The sequence below is a fragment of the Odontomachus brunneus genome, unplaced genomic scaffold, assembly GCF_010583005.1.
Source record: "Odontomachus brunneus isolate Ranch 3 - 2012 unplaced genomic scaffold, Obru_v1 Obru_scaffold_010, whole genome shotgun sequence".
NCBI lineage: Eukaryota > Metazoa > Arthropoda > Insecta > Hymenoptera > Formicidae > Odontomachus > Odontomachus brunneus.
The window spans coordinates 671,744-691,927 of NW_022639460.1; the positions used below are offsets into that span (position 1 = coordinate 671,744).

At 38.8% G+C, this 20,184-nt stretch overlaps 2 protein-coding genes across 2 annotated transcripts; both read left to right on the plus strand.

Annotated features, from left to right (window-relative positions):
* Positions 1 to 2,353: 2,353 nt before the first annotated feature.
* Positions 2,354 to 3,533, plus strand: LOC116840536. The gene is made up of 2 exons (XM_032807357.1): positions 2,354 to 2,665; positions 2,890 to 3,533. Exons 1-2 carry the CDS (start codon positions 2,465 to 2,467, stop codon positions 3,436 to 3,438), a joined length of 750 nt encoding a protein of 249 aa, XP_032663248.1. The 5' UTR covers positions 2,354 to 2,464; the 3' UTR covers positions 3,439 to 3,533.
* A 3,358-nt stretch (positions 3,534 to 6,891) lies between these two features.
* Positions 6,892 to 9,299, plus strand: LOC116840525. Its single transcript, XM_032807342.1, has 2 exons — positions 6,892 to 7,630; positions 8,409 to 9,299. Exons 1-2 carry the CDS (start codon positions 7,075 to 7,077, stop codon positions 8,651 to 8,653), a joined length of 801 nt encoding a protein of 266 aa, XP_032663233.1. The 5' UTR covers positions 6,892 to 7,074; the 3' UTR covers positions 8,654 to 9,299.
* Positions 9,300 to 20,184: the final 10,885 nt, after the last annotated feature.

Here is a 20,184-nt window from a genome sequence, read left to right on the forward strand (position 1 = left end):
AAACTTGACCCAAAATTCCAATTGCCGTTTCATTGTTACGGCGACGAAGAAGTCGGGCAGCGTGGACAGAAGCGTCTATGCGAATGGTAGCTTGTGCGCATTCACGCGCGAGAAACTCCGTACGCGGCGCGCATCGCTGATGCATCGTTTTCCCTCGGGCACGATCGGGAACTACGCCATTTAATTGGGGTGAAATTAGCAGCTGGATATCGATTGACTTGAAGGCGAGGATAAGGCGGCACAAGGAAAGTCGCGGAGGGACTGGGACGTGTGTGTGTAAAAGCTTTAACGGAGCCGCTCGTGTGGAAAGTCACGATCGTGGCATGAATGAATGATCGACGCGACGCCTGCGTTACGATGACTTCAATGCCGGCATAAGCAGACTCTTGTTACGACGCTACCGGCTGCGCGCTGTATATACATCGAGGAAACAATGAAATTCTTTCGTCGTATATTATTTTTTCAAATTATACGTACGTCTTATGTATGTGTGTTAATTAATAGTCTTATTAAGTGAATTCAAACCGGTTTTACTTTATATATATCATCCCACGGATGAACCGGTGGCCTGACATAAAACGCTATGCGATATTAGAAGAGCGAAACGTATAGTCAAATAATAATTTAATATGTTGTGTAAACGTAATATTAACAACAATATGCTTAAATAAAATGTGAACAATTTAGACATTAAGATTATCAAAAATAATAGTTTATTTTTTGGCATAAAAAAATTTTATAACTAAAATTTCATTTAATTATCGTTTTAAAAGTAATTATTCAACATTCTGATAACTTGTTTGATTAAGAAATAGGAGCTATTTGGCCATTCGGCATAAGTTGGCAAAATCGATTATTTCTACTGTTTTTTAATAGATTTCAGAATCTAACAAGCAAGAATTTCAAGGAAAATCATTATACTAGAAATAATCGATTTTACCAATTTACTCCAGTAGCCCCGGTTTCCCCTATACATAAATAACTTTCTTTACTTTTAGTTCTTTACTTTACTTTAAATTATATATTAATTAATATTTAAATTTTAATAATTTCTTTTTAAATAAATTTAATTAATTTTAAATAAATTTTAAATAAAGTTTTAAATAAATAGTATAAAATAAATTTAATTTTAAATAAACTTTAAATAAAGAAGTTTTATCTTGCTTCTTTATTTTAATATAATATTTTCATATTTTGTAAATTTATTTTATATTATTTTATAACTCGATTTTTTATTTTATACTTATAAATAAAAAAATTTAATTCAAATAAAATAATTAAAGTTATTTTTAAATGAAATGAGTTTCATTTATTTAAAGAAAAATAACTTGATTATTTTTTTCTAGTATGCATTATGTTTTTTTTTCATGTACTATATATTATATATATGTGTATATACATTTTTTTCTACTATCAGTAGTTATTAATTTGTATGTTTAAAAATAAATAAATAAATAAAATTACTCGCGCTATATCTGCACTGAGAGAAAAAAATAATTAATATAATTAAAATTATAGTTATTTTTGGCCCCAATCATGTTTTCTATAGTAAAATAATAATAGTAACATGCACATCGTTATTAATATTGTTAACGTTATAGTAGAATTAATTAAAAACATGATTTAATAAAAAAGTAAAGTCAACTTTTACTATAATTTATAATAATTGTTTCTTTATGTGATTACAGTTATAAATATCAAACATTTTTTCTTAGTGTAGATATTTGTAAATCTATCTATGTTTCTATACCAATTTTTATATGACACTTTTACATATTAAATCTGGATACCGCTCCTTCTAAGGTTCCAGCAACTGTCGTATCGTTCATTTCCGTGTCAACCGGATCGCAATGGATCCGAGACGATTTCGCAGTCGGGCTGCGTCCGTCAATCAAAAGTATTTCTTTCCGGGCCACGCTCCGAAAATATTTCACGGGTGTCGCAAGCTTGACCGTGCGCCCCCGATCGTTCGTAGAAAGCAAACTGTCGTTTATTAAATATCATAGATTCCATCGCGTTTCATACGACCCGAAAATGCGCGTTTGCGCGACCCACTGGCGCAGTCGACGGTGTCAGCCGCTACCCCCGATTCGGCGTCGCGTATCGCGTGTCGACCTCACGCCGGCTTTGCGTTATCCTCCCTCATCAGGTAGTCGCGGCATGATCCGTGGCGAGGCCTCAATAATCGAAGACCATACTGAACGAAAAGAAAATCCAGCCTAGCCGACGGAAGTGGGGGAGTACTCGGGAGCGCCGCTACGCGACTCTTCGACGTGCGGCTCTTGTGCGATTCGACGATAGGCCTTGTATAAATACCGTAGTGTCCAACCCATCGGCATCAGTCGTCGTCGTGCCGCGATTGTCCTCATTCATTATACTCAAGCGGGTGTACTTGAAGCGACAGTCTACTTCTTTTTTTCCTTATCTTCGTCCTCCGGCGGATACACACCCCTGCGCCAACGTCATGAAGTTCCTCGTCCTTTCGTGCACCCTGCTCGCGCTGGCCGTCGCGCAACCGGCCAAACATGAGAACTGGAAGAGCGCCATGGACGAGATGGTCGATCACAGCAGGTCAGAGTGCTCGCAGAAGAACGACGAGGTCGCGTGCATGAAGTTCAAGATGTTCAATCTGCTTGATCAGATCTTTAGCAAGGATAACTTCAAGGCAAGTATCGACGGAGACGCTAATCGAAAGGAAAGAGGGAAACACACCTCTTCAGGATGATCCGCGATATCATGGAGTTCTCGCGCTTTCATTTTTCCTTATTTCTATTATCTATGATCAAAGTCACGTGAATATATATGTTGATATCATTTTTATCTGACTTTTCTCAACACCTTGTTTTATCATAAATTTGGATATTTTTTTCACCATCGCGGTCCTTCCAGGTGTCCGAGTCAGTGGAAGTTACGCGCAACTCGCACCCCGTCGAGGAGGTGTCCGCCCGCAGCGAAATCTCCTTCCTCGACACTGTGCAGAACTACTTGTCCTCTCATGACGTGACCTTTAAGCTGCCGCTGGACTCCGCCGTGAAGGTGAGCTCGCGCAATATCGAGGACGATCAGCTCACCTTCGACGTCAAGTTCGGCCAGGGCCGCGCCGTCGACGAGGCCCGCAGGTCCAAGCTGAAGAAGGTCGTCATCCCCATTCTCGTATTCGTCCTGCTGAAGGCGATGACCTTGATCCCCCTGGCTATAGGTGTACTGGGCTTGAAGGCCTGGAACGCCCTGCAGCTCTCGTTCTTCAGCTTCATCGTGTCGGTCGGCATGGCCATCTTCCAGCTGTGCAAGAAGATCGCCGCCGACAGTCACGGCGCGCCGATCGCCCATGGACCTTGGGAGTACCAGGCTCAATACAGGTCCTTCCAGGATCAGAATCAGCTGTCGTCGTCGCAGCTCGCGCACAATCTCGCGTATTCCGCTCACGCGCAATCCTGAACGTCGCTGCCGTCCTGTCGTCGGCGCTTTTGTAAAATACTTAGCTCTCTCTTCCTACTTGTACTGTTTATTTAATAAATTATTATTGCAAGTCATACACACGTACACACTCGCATACTCTGTACAAAGCCTCGTATAATTTATTACCATCTCTCGTCAAATGCTAAAATTTATTCCGAAAGGAAGAAATCGACTAGTAAATAATATTGTGGAAAAGAATAAAAATTAATTTATCTTCTTCGTTATCTAAATGAATAAATTATTTGCACGAAATTCTCTTGAGAAGAGACATTACAAGGAGGGAATATTATAATTTTTTTTCATATAAATTCTTTTCAATTTTACTATATTTCTAGTAATGCTGGAATGGATTGTTAGTAAAGTTTTTATCTTACTAAGGAACATGGTAAATTTTACTAGAAATATATCAAATCTCTTAATGTGAAATGAAAGAATAGTCAATTAATGCAAATTATTGCAAGGCTACAAAATTTCATGATAACTTTTACTATAAAGTTCTCTCTGTGTATATTTCAAACTCATTTATCTCTGTCCTTTTTTTGGAATTAATAATATAATTTTTAGTGACAAACTTCTGTACAAAAATTAGGAGTAAAGTGAATATTTTGCACGAAGTTATAATTTTCCATAACAACGGATACGACAATATAATTCAGAAAAAGAACCATAATTGTAGACTAATTTTAGTAGCGAATCGTCTGTTTCCTACTACAATTTTCTTTCATTTCGTAGTATTTCTTTGAATTCACAAGGACATCTCCTCTATTAAGCCGACGCTCTTATCCTTAAATATAAGTTACACATTTCGACAATACATTACAACTTTCATAATTAATAATTCGCCAACGTGTAAAGCTACGACATTGCGGCTTGCACGAAACTTAAGGACTTTTCTTCTAGATCACATCTACTTAGCCGTAATATATTGGAGACGCCACATTCTTCCGGTTTGTTATAACTCTGGTTTTGAATTCTCAACAGTCAGAGAAATGACTACACTGAGAAAAATTTCTGGTAATAATTATCCAGCCTGCGTTATAATTACTACATGTAGTGAAATAGTATCAATTAAATATAAGAGGTAAATATTACTATATGAAAATTAATGTTACTAACAATTTTGTAATTATTATCAAATATTTCGTAACATTTACCATATTGGTTACTATTTGTCAATGGTATGGTAAAACGCATTTGGTAAGTATTACCAAACTTTTTTTCAGTGTATGCTTTAGTCAGGTGCGCGGGAGTCTTAGCTTCCCAACGAGTCTTAAGCGAAGTCTCTACAGCATCTGGAGGCTGAGTTATTGATGTTTGTATCAAATCGAGCGCTTTGGATCACTTGTTACTACTTGAGCAATGTCAGGGTCACCTGCTCGCTCACACTTCTCAAAACACTCAACGCGTTGTCGCTCGGGCCGCGTCTCCCCACTCACTCGGCACTCGCCCGATGAATGCACTTGGCGATGCGGTTGCCTCAGCACGTGCTCGACCACGTGGTCGATCGTTCTTGCTCTACGAGATTCCTGAATTCGTATCTCGGCTACGCGGAGATAGGAGATGCGAAGAATCAAACTTTAGAAATTAGAGCGTCGTCGTTGAACTTCGCCGATATTAATTACCAAAAATTTATGGAAACTAAAACTGGAATTAAAATACCAATTATCTGCTATTTCAGCGTTGCTTCTCTAATTCAATACACCGAAATCTGATTTTGCATTTCTTGCGAACACTTAAGTTGGTGAATATTTTCAGGAGAAAGAGTGACTCAATATATTGATTCTTAGGCACTTTATTATTGATTCTAAAGCACTTTATTGTTGTTAACAATTAGTATAATTGATCTTTGTTTACTCATAACTGAAGTAAGTATTTTAAAAGACAATTTTGGTGGGTATGTTCTTTGGTTTTTATTTGTTCAAGTTATAAAGGTGCTACGTAAACATAAGTCAGCACCGCGCCAATTTCAGAGACGAATTCCTGCTAAACAGCACGAGCAAGAAAATCGATGTTGTAGCATTAAATTAGCATCCAATTAGTATTTTATTCTCGTATAGCTTCCATTTGAATATTTTATATTGTGAGCGAATGTCAGCTTAACAGAGGTGACGCTATTCGCATGCTGAATTGGTCGAATCTTTTATGGAACTTTTATACACGAAGACCTACATACGAATGCAGTCACTTTCGTTTCCTACGAAAGTTATTTGAAAGTCATCCCTCTGAAATGCGAATCGTTTCATCGGTTTTAACACGTTACGTGATTTTTGGTTTCTACAGAAAAGTTAAAAAACTCTCTCTATTAAAAACATATGATATCCTAAATAAAAGATCTAATAAAGCAAATTGAGGTAAATAAACTTGTAAATCGACAAACAAGTCCTCTGTTTAAAGAATTATTTATGTCTTCAATCCCACCGTGTTATCACTGCTACAATTACTTGAATTACTTTCACTCTTAATGAAAGAAACAACAGACCAATTATTTGACGATTACTTAGTTATCTCCTTCCTGTGGTCGGCAAATATCTGCTTAAATATCTTTCTTCTGGACTTATTTATAAACTGCCCGCGCTTAATATATTACTCATACTATGTTTAGAAACTTTGTGCGTTTCATGTATTCTCGTTCAGACTTTCGTAAAGTATCGTTACTTTTGCAGCGCAGTGTTAAAGTCACATTAATTTCGGTGAACCAAGCTGAAAGTAAGTCCGCAGTGCGCGTCTCGACTTAATTTCCGTACGACAAGGGTCCCGTTTCGTTCCGTCGCGCCAAGATTTACGCGCATCCCACTTCCCCGATAACGTCGTTGCGGCCGGCAGCACGCGGGGCGAGATGCGCCGCAATCTGTGTCATAATGCTTAAATCATCGACGCTCTCTCGGGCGCAACGGCAGGGGTGAGGTCACCATCTGCGTTCTCGTGCGTAAACGTCGCGTCCTCATCCCCTTGCGCCTACCTCACGCTCTGCGTCACGGCAAACGGTGACAACAGCGATATCACGGCGACAACAGTTACCCATCCTGTTAATCAGCGCGTCGTAGAAGGCATACAGGCCGCGGCGGGCCGCGGCGGGCCTGAGTCAAGTGAGAGCACGTCGGAGGAGAGGCGCGAGTTCCGTTTCCCGTCGTCTCTTTGTCGTCGTCGCATGCCATCGTGTACGGCGCACGCGACGCACGACAATCGACAGGCGCGTACGCGTCGCGCGTGTGTACGTAGTCGCTCGCGCGCCGTTGAATGGGTGCGATGGGGCGCGCGGGGGCGCGACGGGGGGAGGCGGGTGGCGAAGAGGCGCGACGCTCCATGCCAGTGAAATTTGAATAATTTTCCTCCGATCGTCGATTCCCGGCATGCGCGACCGAATAACATAGATTCATGGGGGACAAATTAAATAAAAGGGGCGGGCCACTCCTCCGTCAGTCGCAGTTCGATCGCCGATCATAGCTCGTTCGCACGCACGCGCGCACGCCGGACAATCGAGCGCTTTTGTTGACACGTGGTGCGAGCGTTGTCGCGATACGCAGGGACGCGGAGGGAATCGCGCGCGAGCGGCGGGACTGTTTGCCGAGATTGGCCGTGAAACTCATTGAGGAAACGAAGCAGGAGGATCCCGACATGCGACTGATAGCATCGATAGGCGCGATCGTTCTGTTAGTTGGATCTTGCGCGGCCAACCAGGACTTCCTCGCGAAGTCCTTGAACGAGTGCATCGCGGCGAAATCGTGGACTTCCTGTCTGAAACGTCATGTTTTGGATTACCTCGACGACAAGCTGGGCACCAGTACGGAGGCGAGGTCGCTCGAGACCGTCGACGAGGCGATCGTCGCCAGGATCGTCAAGTATCTCAAGAGCTTCGATTATGGGCTCGACCTGCCCTTCATCGACGCCAGTCTGAAGTACAGGCCCAGCAGGAGCTTGGCCGATCTGGACGTTGAGTTCAAGGATAACGACGTGGCCACCAATCAAGCCCGGGGGCTCTTGAAGAAGAAGCTCTTGTTACCGTTCTTGCTGCTGCTGAAGCTGAAGATGAAGGCTCTCATGCCCATCTTCGTGGCCATTATCGGACTGAAGGCGTTGAAGGCCCTCGTCCTGTCGAAGATCGCCATCCTCCTCGTGATCGGATTTGTCGCGATGCAGTTCTTCAAGAAGGGCGGCATGATGATGCCGATGGGTATGTACATGTGTCCCAGTTCCTCGTTTAAATAATTAGCGAATCACCATTTCTGTGTTTTTTGTAAATTCCACCGGGACATTGTTAACAAAAGCGTGGTTTGCCAAAAAAGAGAAACAAAAAATTTGTAAAAGACATACAATTAGTAGATAAAAGCAACACTTTTGTTTCAATGAGAGAATACATTCAGAGTATATATTCTGAAAATTATTACAAAATAAGGTAAAAATAAATTAAAAGTGAAATAAAGGTGTTTAAATCTTTCATCCACCGATTGCACCATTCGAGGAAACATTTTAACACATTTAAAGGTCTTATTAGGCTCGATTAATTTTGCGAAAAGATCTGTTGTAATTATACCGCGCTAAAGAGAATATTATTTTAAATTCATATTACTTGAAATACGAATTAGATCTGCAAATGTCTTTTAGCGTCTTTCAACATTTATTATTTGATTTTAATAAAAAAACAACAATACAATAATTTATAATACTTTGAAGCACTTAAAAAAAATATAATCTCATTCTTAGAATTCTTCCTCTTTATTAGAAGTGGAATACTTTTTCATTTAGAATATGCGACTACAAAAAAATGGCTTCTGCAACTAGAGCTCTTTTTTGGATGTTAGAATATTTTCATTTTGGAAGAGTTCTCTTGAATAATGTGTAAGAGGATTTTGTTATGAGATTATACTATTTTGAAATGAGAGTTTTATTTTGTATCCCGCTGCGGTATCGCTTTCGTGAAGTGCGTAAAGAGTGAAATTTTTCGATCACAGGCATGTCCATGGAACCAGCGGCGACGTATGGGCTACCACCTTCGCTCTCGACGACGTCAAGCTACGATCCCGCCAACACGTGGGACGGCAACGGCCCATACTCCCGTGTCTGGACACCGACCAATGGTGTGGAGGCCCAGAATCTTGCGTATAGCTACTACTCGCCCGGCAGCAGCTCGTACAGCTCGGTGGGCTCTTCGTCGTCGTCCTCGTCCTCGGGCAGCTCAACGAACTACTCGTCTTAACGACGCGCATCGATCACCGGCCGAGTCGCCAGCCCTCGAACGGATCGCTCCCGATCGTATGGTCGGCAAACGAGACACGACCAAAGAAACGCACACCAAATAACCACGAGGCAGCTTCTTCACGAACGACGCTGACGAGACACCGTCAGTTTCTTTAATAAGAGAGAAAAAGAAAGAGAGAGAGAGAGAGAGCTGTCCTCTCCCTGCCCCTGTCACGATTCCAAGACTGTCGGCTTTGCGTCGGCTATAATCCGAGAGTCACGTCACGAGACTCGCTTGTGTCGCCCGGATTCGTTAACTTATCGGGAATTTAATTGGGCCAAATTAAATTTCCAATCAAGTTTGTGGAAATCCGAGATCGAGAGATTTCTCTCACACTGATCCCCGCGGATCGACGTTCAAATTCGTCCGGTGAGATCGTCCACGAGACCGACAAGCCGTTTGCCGTTATTACTCCTCTTCGGATGCAGCAACGCGTGGATGATGTTGAGGATAACTCGGAGAGGATATTGATTGCGGTGATCACGATGATCGTCTGACATCGACGCGGACCACGCAAGAGCGTCGTTGCTCCGACGCGCGATCGTCGACTTATTTATTTCCCGCGCGGCACGATTATTTATTATTACCCTCTTGTGTTTGTTAATAAAAGCATTTCTCATGAAATCAACTGACCCTGCATCCTCCATCTTGACGTTCTTTTGAAACCTTTCTCCGTCAATAACTTTGAATAGAAAATTCATATCATGAACGAATAGAGAAATTAGTTCTCTTTGGTGTAGTTAACAATAATAATGACTTATTGTTCACAAAAAAGAAAAAAAGAAATAGCAGGTATATACACAATATATAAAAAAGAAAGGCGTGGTGATAGCAACTATGTGTATAAGTAACATGTGTATAATTATACAATGTGTATAAGTAACATGTGTATAATTATACAAGTTCTGTATGTAGAATTAACGTGTATGTAGTTTATAGTAAATTATTACGTATCTATTTTATCTAAAGCTGAATAATTACAGGAATTAATAACTATATAATTCTTTTAACTATTTGACTTTAGTTGTAATAATTATAAAACAATTTATTAAAGTATATGCCTTAATTATACATACAGAGCTCGTGTAGTTGTCACATATATATAGTTATCACTACCATGTCTTTTTTCCGAATGTTGTCAAAAACGAGGCGACAGCATTGCAGCTGCTATTACTGCTTAACCATAATTAATTATTTATTTCGATCGTTCCACGTATATTTTTACCTAATCAAAACAATTATAAGTTTTATTAGGCGCCTGTGAGACGTTTACTACGCCATCACGTGTGTGGGTGCAGCCTCTGTTAATATCTTGTTAATTAGGAGTAATATGAAAATTACGTCGTTGGAAGGATCAAATCGAGTTTGAATTGTTGAAATGATAAGAATATAAGAGAGAGAGAATATTTCCGTCAATCTAAATTAATAATTTGTCAAAACATATTTGCACTTTACGTAAAACAGTGTGACGACAAAATTTTACGTTTAACACTAGCAAAATGCACAATTAATTATTAAGTTGCGGTCGAATGGAAATATTATGTGTTTTATTGAGGGAGCAGAAGTGAGTTTGGCGAGCTATGTGTCCTGCAGCAGGTAACGCTGTTACAATACCACGGTCAACCTGGGAGAACCTGGGAGAGAACAGTACATGGTGGCGCCCAGTATAAGCCGACGGTGATCCATGGATCGCACGATTCATTCTCTTTATCGACCGTTGCAACTTGTGTGACCGTCGTTGTAGATCGCTCACCCGGCACGCCACGCCGGGAATCTTTCTAAATTTCGATCTGAGCGATTTGCCATCTTATTATAGACGTCAAGCCGAAGCGCACATAATCGCGATGAGTTTTCTGGCATTGTACGGATTGTTACCGTCAAAGGTAACTCTACGCATAATTAACAATTTCTGTTGGAAAATATGTTAATAGTCGCGAACAAGCACAAAAACTTTCCCGCCGATGTGGCACAAACAATGAATGAAATGAATAAGTTTTTTTTTCCGGAATATTAAGTGCGAATTACAATATTCAACGCGGCGCATGTTGCATTGGTTATTCACAAATCGTTGTTCACGGCGCTGAAAGGTCCTGACACAGCTTCACTGTCTCTATATTGCGAACAAAGCGTCGGCTACATGGCAAGCATTTTTCGTAGTAGTAGTCGCCTTCGGCGCCGTTTAGGTATCAGCAGCCTTTCATTAAAACGACGGCCTTTCATTGAGACAATATCCTGCCGTGTCACCTTTCTTTGCTCCGGAGAAAATAAAGAAGATCAAAGGAAGAAAGAAAAAAAGAAAACGGCCGCGCTACCACCGCAAAAAGTTACATATTCTGCAGTTTACACATTCCGCAGTTTTTCAGGACAATAGACACCAAACGGATTTGCAAAAGGTTGGCACAAAACATATAATCCGCTTAGCATATTCCAAAAAAATATTTTCTGCACAATCGTGAAATTTTTGTCTGCATTTTCTTCTTTTTCTCCCCTGGGGAATTCCGTCCCCTCGGGAAAGCCGATCTGCCATCACGTTCCGCCATGTCATCTCGTTACGCTCATTCGATATATCGACGCCGATAAAAAGTACCAGTGAAAGCGAAGGTACGCACGTAAGTCGCACATCGGCGGCCCGGCGCGCGCGATTTCTCTTCTCCCCCGTGTGATCGCACGGAGATGAAGATATCCGTCCCGTCGGCGGGACAGGCAGTGGGACAGCGCCCGGTGCCTTCTCCCGCTCCCGCGTACGCCCTTTTTACGAAAGCGATTTACCTCCGCGCATGCCAATTCGCCCGCCGCGCGAGTAGAGCACATATTCTTTAGAAAGCGCGCTCACCGCATCCACGAGATCGCGCGCGATTGCGAAACCCGCCATTACGGCTAACAATGTTGCTGAAAGTATACGTGTATTATTTTAATAATCATAGTACTGATCTCTCTCTCTCTCTCTCTTCCCCCCTCTCTCTCTCTCTCTTTTTCTTCCTCTCTCTATCTCCCCGCGACGTTGTGTGAACGGCGTTTCCGGGTACCCGCATACGACGCGCTCTATACGGCCGATTACGGCGGAAAGAATCGCTCGCCTCCTAATCAACTTTTACGCGCGCGACCGCGATGATTGGCACCATTAGACTGCGACTTTCTTTCGTTCAAGTATACACCTATATCTATCGATTCACGCATAACGCGTCTCAGCACCGTAAAACACTATTGATCTGTTCCATCTGGAATTTCCAATCCCGGGATCCCCGGGATTGCAAAATTCGATGCTTAATGTCTATGTAACATTTATATGTTTATGTATCATTTTATGTATTTATATGTCTATGTAACATTTTTATGTTTTATAAAAATTGTCTATGTAACATTTTTATGTTTTATAAAAATTTTGCTTTAATAATTATTATTTATTGCTGATATTCTAGAGAATTTTCTAAAGAGATATATGTGCTATATATCTTAAATCTAATTCTATATATTACTTTTATTTCAAATATTAATGGAGTCTTTTATTTTAAATTTCGCGAGTAGACTATCAGCCAGGTTAAAATCCATTTTTGTATTTTATTATTTCTGAGGTATTTCCAAAATAAAAAGAAGAAATGAAAATTATCTCTATTTTCATCACAAAGCTTTAACTTTTAGTTATAACGTTTTTGCACAAAGTTTGTGCAATCATTACTATAATGTAAGTTGTTTTTTCTATTTTTATTGAAATTTTATTTAATATGTGCTGCTCGGGATGTAAGTAAAATAATTCTATCATTCTATGAATATTCTTTTTTTCACCTCATATATATTCTCAGGATTTCGGGATCGAACCCAAAAAATCCCGAAATCTTGAAATTCTATATTGTGTTCGGGATTGGAAACTCTAGTTCCATCTCTCTCGAAAGATTTCAACGTTGGCAGAAAACATTACGTCTCGCTTGAATATTCCCGACGATTCAGGAGAGGAAGAGAGGAAGAGAGGAAGAGGAATTACACATGTACTTTGTCAGTTCATTAAAACATGTTTTCGCTAATATAGCTCCTACTGCGCTATAGGATTTAAGATTTAACATAGGACCAAAATTTCAACTCGGTATGTTCTCGAAATTTAGTGGCCTTTCCAGGTGAATAGATGTATATAAATTTGGCAACGACTAACACTAGTCGATTTAGAAAGATTACGTTCCTTATGAATATGTCATGATTCACATGACATATTCATTACTTAGAATGAAAAAGCAGGAATAAGCAAGAAATACGAAAAAAATTATGAAAATTCACTCAAAACGCTATGCCATGTAAAATATAATACAAAAATCAGCATAACTTTAAAAAAAAATTTTTTTATAAAAAATCTGAATATAACTTTTATAAAAAGAAAAATAATTTATAAAGAGATCAAATATTCTATATTGCAAAAGTTCAATTTATGGCCACGTGAATTATTAGTATGTTGCAATTCTAAACAGAATCGTAAGTCTCGTAACTTATTCTCATAAGAAGAAAATTCGTAAAAACTTATGAGTAGATTTATAATTTTATGCGTACTATACGTTGTAACACTTGTAAATATCATAAGTTACGTAAAATTGTAGATATTTACGAGTGATCGTAGGACATATAATACATATAGAATTGTAGATATACACGGAGAAAAATAATTTGCTGGCCTAGCAAATTTTCTGCTGGTCTAGCAAACTCTTTTCGTTATTATATGAACAGCAAAAAGATTTGCTAAAAGTACTAATCACTATTTGCTGGATATAATTTGCTGAATCTACAAATTATTTTGTTATAAGAACCATGATGGATTTATATAAACAGTTGCAGTTTTGCAGATAGCAAATAAATTTGCTAAAGATATAATACATTATTTGGCATCAATAGCAAATTAACGTGATTCTTAGAATAAATATATTCAACAAATTTTTTCTATCCTGGCAACGAAACTACTTCTGCTCTGATAACGAATAATTTGTAAAATTAGTTACATCGACTAAATTTTTTTGATGTCACTACGAATATGCAGTAGCGACGATTTTGCTAAAAGAGCAAAATTATATTTTTCCGTGTACTCACAAGTTCTTACGAATTTCACGAGAACAAGTTACGATTCTGTTTATAACTGTAACATAAGTAATTTAGATTTTCCTATATCCTTCTCGCTTTCGGCACAATAACGACTCCCGTTTATCATCGCGTCAAATCGAGAAACGCGCTTGGGCCCATCGATCGCCTCGGCGAAGTCAGAGCATGATAAACTCGACAGAACGGGAAGGTCTTCCGCAACCCTTCCCGGGTACATCCTTCCGTTCCCCACGATCGCCCTTATTACGAAACACCTCGAAGGGAGCTATCCCAAGATTCTCCCGCGCGACCACATTCTCACGGTCGACCGGAGAGCCGCGCTCCATCCCCCTCCTCTTGGTTTCGCATCCGACTCATTTACGGCCTGAATTACGCAGGCTTCGCGAATGTCGAACAGCTACGTGCTCGAAAAGCATCGTCGACACCGCCGGCGGTTGTCCGTCGAGGAAAAACCGACCGATTTTTCCGATTTTCTCGAGCGTCGCTGATCTCCGCGCGTTCCAGTTTCGCGGGTGATTAACGATTCACCGAGACGAAGTGCGCTCTCTTCTCACGCACGCGGGCGCAGGAAGAGACCTCCCTGCGTGAAACGCGGCGAATACTCCGGCAATAACGACGGCGTTTCACTTCGCGTTGCGCGACGCGTCGTTGCGCGCGTTTCGAGATTCGCCAAAGTAAACTCTCCAAAATAGTCTTTGCTGTATGAGCAATTCAGAAAGAAAGAACTAACTGGCTGAATAAAGAATTCCAATATCCTAGTAGAAATTGAACCCTGTGTCTAGCCACGAGACTGTAAATCTCAATTTAATGTCATTACTAGCCGATAATGTAACGCTCACTTCTCCCAGAGGATAGATAAATAAGTTAATTGATGATTAAATAAACGGGATTACAATTATGTAATGACAAACTGTATTTACTAGCTAGTAATGCAACACTCAACTTTGCTTCTTTGAGATTTTTATGAAATTACGTACCTCGATTATAATTTAATAACTAATTTTAAAATGCTTAAAGTGCTTAGTGATATTGTAGCTCGATTATACATGGTGTTAAAAAACAACATGGTACAAATTTATCTACGTATTCTTCAGACAATTCTAAGAACAAAAGTTCATATAAATATGTGTCCGAAACGACTTAGTTTTTGAGATAGAAAGTTTTGAAAATTGCAATTTTTTTTGTAATATAATAATAATAAATAATAATAATAAATTTTCTTAAAAACATTGAATTTTTAAAATCTGGTATTCAAACAGAATTTTTTTTCTTTTTACAAAGATAGGGTTAAAACTATTCCACGCTTCTTTTATTACCCTTATTTCTAGTTTTCATTCTCTTTTTTGGCACTTTTAGAAAGGATTTACTTAAGCATGTGCCAAATTTCATTTAATTATTGTCATTAGTTTCCAATTATTATCGTTATAAAAAAAATTGCAATTTTCAAAACCCTCTGTTTATATGAACTTTTGTTCTTAGAATTGTCTGAGGAACACGTAGATAAATTTGTGCTATATTTTTTTTCAACACCCTGTATATTTTAAAATAGAACGCGCCATTTATACTCTATCATATTTTACATATAATGATTAGACAATGGTTAAACTATAAACTCCATTAATAAATAATCAACTAGTGATAAATTGGTAATGAGCTACAAAATTTCGTCTAGCCTATACTAGCTAGCTACTAGCTTCTGATTCAGCTGACCGGCTATTATATTTCTATTCTGGTAACTAACCTTATAAAGGCTAGCTATAAATAACTTAGGGTGCTTCAATGATCGCATAAGAAGTGATTTAGAGTCGAAAATTCTTCATAGAAAATCGTTAGACTCGTAAACTTATATTCAAAAGAATTATTGATTCAGGTAAAATCCCAAATTTTACTTAAAATTTATTGCTGTTTTTTGTATCTGCTAGAAAATTACCTGTAGTACGCAAGATTTATAACAGCAATATTCTAACAATACCTGCTAGCAGATTAAGTGAACGTGAGCACTAGACGTTCATTTGTCTATTCTTTTTTGTCTATTATTATGTGAAATGTAATTGGCTTTAGTTTGAGCAGGCACTACAAAGAGAAAATTTATTGCTAAATTTCTCAAATAGTTTAGATAGAAATTTTGTCTCTCTCTCTTCTCTCTCTTCTCTGTTATCTTGGCGCGTTAAATTAAACAAAATGTTAAAAATATATGCGATATCACAGTGTTTGCTAGTCATTTGTTTATCTTAGCGGATTTCTCGTATCTACATAATTTTTATTATGACTGCGAGGATTATGCTTTTAGGGTGTGTAGTTTCTCGTCTTGAGTATCCTATCTGAAAATCCTAAGCGGATTCTGTAGATTCTTCTTGCGATACCCTTGTAAATCTTTCCTGGCTACGCGTATTATTGTCTGATACATCTCGGAATTTGTAAACTTTTATTGCCGACAATGGTGCGATTTTTTGCTTTCCCTTTCTTCTTTTTATTTTCTTTTCTTTGTTATGCTTGAGAAAGGTGAGAGTACAAATATTAGCCCAATGAAAGGTTATTGCCTTAATGAAAGGATAGCCTAAAAGGCGCCGAAGGCAAATACTACCGTTTAATAACAAAGGTTACTATACCTGAGGTTCTTCACGTTACACTTTGAGTGCCGCAAGGATTCTCTCCCCGAGTCCCCTCTCGCACACATTTCTATTACCTTAAGCCTGATCAAATTGTTTGCTGATACCTGTTGATCGCTTGGATCATCGTAATCCTTAGAACATCGTGGCTAGTTCTTATGTTTCAATCTATTTGCCTATTTCTAACTTGTATTCAGATGAGTCTATCCGTAATACTTGTTCACAATACAGTTACTTCTAGCATTTATTAGTATCAAGTTTAATGCTTATCGACTTCGCACCGATGAGTCGCGCAAAGAAAGTAATATATTAAGAAAAAAAGTCCTTCTATATAACAAAAGAAAAAAATACATTTTCTAAATTTTTTTCCATAATTTTTCCGACGTATCTCTCGCACGAAGATATTTGCGTGGTTTGCATAAAGCATGCGATATTTTTTTTTATAAATTTATGAACACGTAAATTTAAGAGACTGCAAGTCTCTATATACTGAAAAATATTATTTTACTCTGCTAACAAAAGCGATTACTCGCTTTATTTCTTTTCTTTCAGATAATGATTATAGAGATGGTTAATTCTTCAACGGCGGTGAAGAATATTTTTTAATAACAGTCTTAAAAAATATATATACTCATCACGAATTTTAAAGAAAGCTCATTATCATGTATACAAAAGAAAAATTAATTTTTTTTACAAGATTATTATAAAATTTTATCTTAGAAAAAGTTAATTTGACTCTATACAGGATGTTGAAAAAAAGGGTCACATATTTTGATAACAGGTAGTATTGATCAAAACAAGAAGAAAAGGTCTAATTAACATGGGTCCTAAGACTATTATCTTCTAAGATACAAGCTATTTTGTTATTTGAGCTCTTTGTCATTCTCTTATTAGTCGTGTCATCTTTAGAATGTAATGAACAAAGGAGTGGGGGAGAGTGGGGTACAATGGGGATATCTTTTTTCTAGGTGCCTTAAAAAATAAAAAATTAAACACTCTTTTGTTTACTAGGGCTGATCACATTCGTTAAGGCCTACGCAATGTCGTTTGACTTGTAGTATCTATTGAGAACTAAACGTAAATATCAGGAGAGAGAAATGAAGTTAGAGTGTGTGATTTGAAAGAGTGCGTGATTCTCTAAGACGTAGGGCTGAAACATGCGTGAGAGTGAATGGCAATCACATAGAGCACCTCCTCTAATGCTGAGTCAGCATTAAAATTTTTTGTTTTTTGTAAAAAAAGAGTTTTTATTTTGTTATCATACATTCAGTTTCTTTACTTCAGTTTTTTATGGAAGATAAATGATTACATTTCATATTAAAATAAAAATTCTTTCTTCATCTCTCTTTGTTAATTTTTTATTTTTTAAAGCACCTAGAAAAAAGATATCCCCATTCTACCTCACTCTCCCCTACTCCTTTGTTCATTACATTCTAAAGATGACACGACTAATAAGAAAATGACAAAGAGCTCAAATAACAAAATAGCTTAGAAGATATTAGTCTTAGGACCCATGTTAATTAGAACTTTTCTTCTTGTTTGGATCAATACTACTTGCTGTCAAAATATGTGACCCTTTTTTTCAACACCCTGTATATACACTGAGAAAGAAATATTTGAAAAATTTATTCAGATAAGAGTTTATTTCGCAGAAATAAATTTTATCTCACGAAAGTAGATTTTATTTCACTGAAATAAACTTTATATTCCCACAAATAAATCTCCAAACATTTCTTCCTCAATGTATGTATTAAAAAAGCAGAATTTTTGTTTTAATTTAATATTTTTTATTTAATATTCTCTCTTGAAGTACTAAATTTACTGGGATTTAGAATGTATTTCGAATGAATTTAATATTCATGCTATTTGCGGGTATATAAACTTCTGAAATACTTGAAAGTAACATTTACTTGAACACAGCATGTATCTTTCTATGTGTGTATTCATGAGTTGGAATATTGAGAGATTTGAGGGAGCTGTCAAATTTTTACAACGTTTTACAATACAACGTGTGCAAAAATCTATAAGCAGAAGCGTATAAACATCATTCTATTGTGTAAACTTGTCCAACAAAGCGTCGCAGACTTTATGCAAACGACTGTACGCGCGGCTGCGTCACGCAGGTGGTCAAATCGATCGAGATGAGCGGCGAGAGCGCGTCCGTATCAAGAACGGCCCTTGAGCGATTGCTCGCATATAGGATACGTTACTTCCTGCATTCGTATTCCCCGTTTCTCTAATATATGGACAGTCGGCCGGGCGAATTGAAAAACTGCCGGCGTTTGTCGAGCCATCGTCAAGCTGCATCCTCCTCTCCCCTCTCTCTTTCCCTCCATCTCTCTGTCTCTTCTCCTCTCATGCCTTCTGCCGACCTTTTTGTACGAGTTCTATTAAAAAAGCTCGTACAAAACTGGCGATCTATTGTGGAGGTACACATAGTGCGCGCAACGAGGGTGTTCTCAAGCGCGAGACCGCAAAGGACGACGCTTTGAACGGAAGAGACGATCCGCACACACGGTGGATGCAACGGGCGCCTGTTACACAACCGGAAGCTGGCCTACGGGGCGGAATAAGAAAGTTCATGTGGACGGGACAGGACTCGGCTCCGATCCTGTCTGCACGGGTTCGTCTCTCCCTCTTTCTCTCTCCTCCGGGGCTCCCCGCGTGTCTTCCCCTCGATTACGTAATACGAAATTGATACTCGGTCTTGGCTACCCGACAGATGTATTATGCAGCGTTGTGCGCCGCGGCTTACCGCGGGGATTGTGCAACTTCGTTTTAGGGATATCGTCCGGCTCGTCTACGGACAATGTCCGCGAATGAGACGTGTCCAATTGATCGCGCGGCCAATTGAATTTGCACAAAGCCGGCAAATTTCACGCGTTTAGCCGTCACGAGCGCACACGCGCTCGCTCACTTTGAGAGAGTGCCTCGCCGTAATTACCGTAATTATATGGCTAGTTTGAATAATACTTGGTTACGACGCACGGCGACATTTAATCGCGCCTGATGTGACATTTGATGCGTACGCCGCGGCGAATTTTTTCCGACGCGCGCGCGAACACCTTTCAGCGCGACTCCTTCGCGAATGCGCGTCTTGATCCGGGTATACCGGAACAACAGAGGCAAAACCCTTGAAATCACGCGTGAATCGTCAAATATATAAATATAGTGTTGTTGATATCTTAACTGTTTTACATAGAAAACGCCGATCTCCAATGATTACTTCGATGCACAACTAGAGTGTATATCATCAAATCAGAGTTGTGAAAATATCAATTAAATTCTTTCCCATTTAATAAACAAAATAACGAATCTCTCTATTCAACTCTTTAATTGGACGTCAGTCACTGCACGCAGAAAAGCAGACATTCGGCACTCGAATAAATGTTACTTGTTTCAAGTATTTCATAAATTTATATTGAGAGATGTGTAATGGATAGTTCCAAATATTTTAGATGAAACGAAATGATTACTTTCGTATGCCGTTGTAGTTTTGTGCAGCAAGGCGTGCAAAAAATGGCAGAGGATCGTAGATCAAAACGAACGATCATTATTTCGTAAAATTACAACAATATAAAGATATAATAACTTCATTTTACTCGAAAAATCCGAAATTGCTTGTTACACAACCGGATACATCTACAAATTTATTGTAAAGCAATTGTGAGTATAAAATTTATTCAAAATACATCCCTAGTATATTAAAAAAAAAAACTTTTTAAATCGACATTTGTTTGTGAGATATAAAGTTCATTTCTATGAAGAAAAAATTATTTCGATGAATAAACGTTGTATCCCATAAAT

Bases quoted from the DNA above. Each gene is read 5' to 3' on its own strand.
- LOC116840536 (XM_032807357.1), top strand. From the start codon at position 2,465: ATGAAGTTCCTCGTCCTTTCGTGCACCCTGCTCGCGCTGGCCGTCGCG. The intron at 2,666-2,889 runs GCAAGTATCGAC...CGGTCCTTCCAG, and splicing joins TTAGCAAGGATAACTTCAAG to GTGTCCGAGTCAGTGGAAGT.
- LOC116840525 (XM_032807342.1), top strand. From the start codon at position 7,075: ATGCGACTGATAGCATCGATAGGCGCGATCGTTCTGTTAGTTGGATCT. The intron at 7,631-8,408 runs GTATGTACATGT...TTTCGATCACAG, and splicing joins CGGCATGATGATGCCGATGG to GCATGTCCATGGAACCAGCG.